Source organism: Euprymna scolopes, chromosome 1 (genome assembly GCF_053919585.1).
Source record: "Euprymna scolopes isolate OS-2025 chromosome 1, ASM5391958v1, whole genome shotgun sequence".
Taxonomy (NCBI): Eukaryota; Metazoa; Mollusca; class Cephalopoda; order Sepiida; family Sepiolidae; genus Euprymna; species Euprymna scolopes.
Window position 1 is genome coordinate 197,456,213 of NC_136482.1, and position 2,951 is coordinate 197,459,163.

At 42.9% G+C, this 2,951-nt stretch overlaps 1 protein-coding gene across 1 annotated transcript; it reads left to right on the top strand.

The window, feature by feature from the left end:
• The first annotated feature begins 430 nt into the window (after window positions 1-430).
• Window positions 431-1,904, top strand: LOC145282579 (uncharacterized). Its single transcript, XM_080132253.1, has 2 exons — window positions 431-1,528; window positions 1,881-1,904. The coding sequence occupies exons 1-2, from the start codon at window positions 431-433 to the stop codon at window positions 1,902-1,904; spliced, it is 1,122 nt and encodes a 373-aa protein (XP_079988379.1).
• The last annotated feature ends 1,047 nt before the right edge of the window (window positions 1,905-2,951 follow it).

Sequence of the window (2,951 nt, forward strand, 5' to 3'; positions counted from 1 at the left end):
ACAGAAGACGTTAAAATTCATTTTATTTTATTATCTCTAGTCTGTGTAGTTCGTCAATAAATATTTATTTGTTTTACACCAGGTAAATTTTATATTATTTTTTTACCCATAGCAAAAAAAAAAAAAACAAAACAAAAAAACGTTACTCCATTAATAATTATAATGCGAACGCTTATCCATAGAAATCAACACAAACACACGAAATGATGATGTCACTTGTGCTGACAAAAGAAGAACTCTCTTCTATGCCTTCCGGAAGCGAATTACTTCCCTTACCGGAAGCGAATTACTTCCCTTTAGTTTTTACCTATGTATGAAATGTCGAACACGTGGACTCGCTTCTCCGCGTTGTTCTTAGTGAAATAAAGCTTACTTTAAGCTCACTCAGTTCTCCTGTCCTATTTATCACAATTTATTTCACTAAAGAACTATGGAGAAGTACCTGAAACCCGAACGCCTTGATTTGGAACCCACAAAGGCGGACACAGCCAATATATGGCGACACTGGAAGAGGTCGTTTGTTATATTTATCGAGGCGGTTAGTGGTCCGCAACTGACAGACGAGTTAAAACTCAATTTATTAATCAACCTGGTGTCTCCAGCGATTTATAAACACATTTCTCACGTTAATGACTACCAGACAGCTATGAACACCCTAGAAGAGGTTTTTGTTCAACCTAAAAACAGCATCTTCTGTCGTCATTTACTGGCAACTCGTCGTCAACAAAGAAACGAAAGCGTGGACCAGTATTTACAGTCCTTAAAAGAACTTGCTAAGGAGTGTGGCTTTCAGGCTGTGTCTGCGATACAAGCGAGGGATGAATACATCAGGGATACATTCATAAACGGAATCGAGTCATCCCACATCAGACAGAGGCTCCTGGAGAACAAGAAACTCGACCTGCATACTGCGTTCGACCAGGCTCTCATGCTCGAGACAGCTCAAAAACAGTTGTCATCGTACGCTCAGTCGGACTCCTTGACTGCGTCGATATCTGCAGTCGGAACGGAAGAAGACAACAACCAGTCTAGATGCGAGGAGCAACCCACAGTAGCGTCACTCTCAGGACAGAAATGCTTCTTCTGTGGAAACCCAAGGCATGACCGGGCGAGGTGCACTGCCAGAAATTCTTTTTGCAAAAACTGTAAGAAGAAAGGGCATTTCGCTCGTGTCTGCAGATTGCCAACGGCTGCTGCTGCTGCTGCTATAAACTACGGCGAGTCTCTTCTTGCTTCGTCAGTTCCTTCTCTTAACTTTTCGGAGAGTCTCTCTCGTTCGTCCTTATGGGGAAAAATCAAAGGTGAACCCATGAGGATACTCATCGATACTGGGAGCTCAGAAAATTTTATCCATCCTGACAAAGTTAAGGTACTCGGGTTAACGGTCCTGCCAAGTTCCGAGAAGATTTTGATGGCTAGCAGTTCTCATTCGTCCTCTACTCTTGGTCATTGTGTTGTATCTCTGGGTCTGAATGGAAGGGAGTACGATAATGTTAAGTTATCAATTATGGCCAACCTGTGCAGTGATGTACTTCTCAGACATACATTTCTGAACCAACACTCGTCGGTAGAAATACCTTTCGGAGGACCCCTTCCCCCTCTCACTGTTTGTGGGCTTACCGCCATTAAAAATGTCCCTTACCCGCCTCTCTTTACAAACTTAACCCCAGACTGTCGCCCAATTGCGGTTAAATCCAGGAGACATACCCTACCAGATGCCAAATTTATTAAATCGGAAATAACCTGCATGCTAAAGGAAGGTATTATAGAGCCCTCTCAATCTCCATGGCGAGCCCAAACGCTCGTAGTGACTCCTGAGAATCACAAGAAGAGACTTGTTGTGGATTACTCTCAAACGATAAACCGTTTCACTCTCCTAGATGCTTATCCTCTTCCTCGAATGAAGGACATGGTAAATGAGATTGCCACTTATCAAGTGTTTAGCACTCTTGATCTAACTAGTGCTTATCATCAAGTTGCAATCAAGCCGGAAGAACAAAAATACACAACCTTCGAAGCTTCTGGATCCCTGTACCAGTTTCGGCGAATTCCGTTTGGAGTAACCAATGGAGTAGCTAGCTTCCAAAGAGTAATCGACGATATCATCAAACGAGAAGACCTCCGAGGAACCTTCACCTACATCGACAATGTTACAGTTTGTGGAGAAAATCAGGCAGATCATGATGCTAATTTAACATGTTTTATGAAGGCTGTAGAGAAATATGGACTGACACTGAATGAAAGCAAGTGTCACTATTCTCTTGTTTCAGTAGACTTGCTCGGCTATACAATAAGCAAAGGTTCGGTAAAACCAGACACTGACAGGCTTAAAGGGTTGATGGACTTGCCTGTCCCTCAGGATTCTCCTTCTCTTCGACGAGCTATGGGAATGTTCTCCCACTATTCAAAGTGGATATTTAACTTCTCTGAGAAACTACATCCCCTAACTAAGATTACAAACTTTCCTCTCTCTAAGGAACAAACCGACGCCTTTAGGGACCTAAAGAAAGATATTGCTAAATCCTCTCTAGTAGCCATAGACTCCTCTCTTCCCCTTGAGGTTGAAACTGATGCCTCGGAACATGCCATCGCTGCCTCTCTGACCCAGAACTCTCGGCCAGTGGCCTTCTTTTCCAGAACATTAACCTCCGCCGAGCAAAAGCACTCCTCAGTGGAAAAGGAGGCCTATGCAATTGTGGAGGCGATCCGAAAATGGCGACATTTACTGCTCAGGAAGCATTTTAAGCTAACCACTGACCAAAAGTCTGTCTCTTTTATGTTCGACCCTAAAGGAAAGAGCAAAATAAAAAATGAAAAGATAACAAGATGGAAGTTAGAACTTGCCTGTTTTAGCTATGATATTGCCTATCGACCAGGGAAACAAAATGTTACTGCAGACACTCTGTCTCGAATTTGTTCTTCCGCCACCTCCGTTGACAAATTACACTCAT

Bases quoted from the DNA above. Each gene is read 5' to 3' on its own strand.
- LOC145282579 (XM_080132253.1), top strand. From the start codon at position 431: ATGGAGAAGTACCTGAAACCCGAACGCCTTGATTTGGAACCCACAAAG. The intron at 1,529-1,880 runs GTACTTCTCAGA...TCACTCTCCTAG, and splicing joins TGGCCAACCTGTGCAGTGAT to ATGCTTATCCTCTTCCTCGA.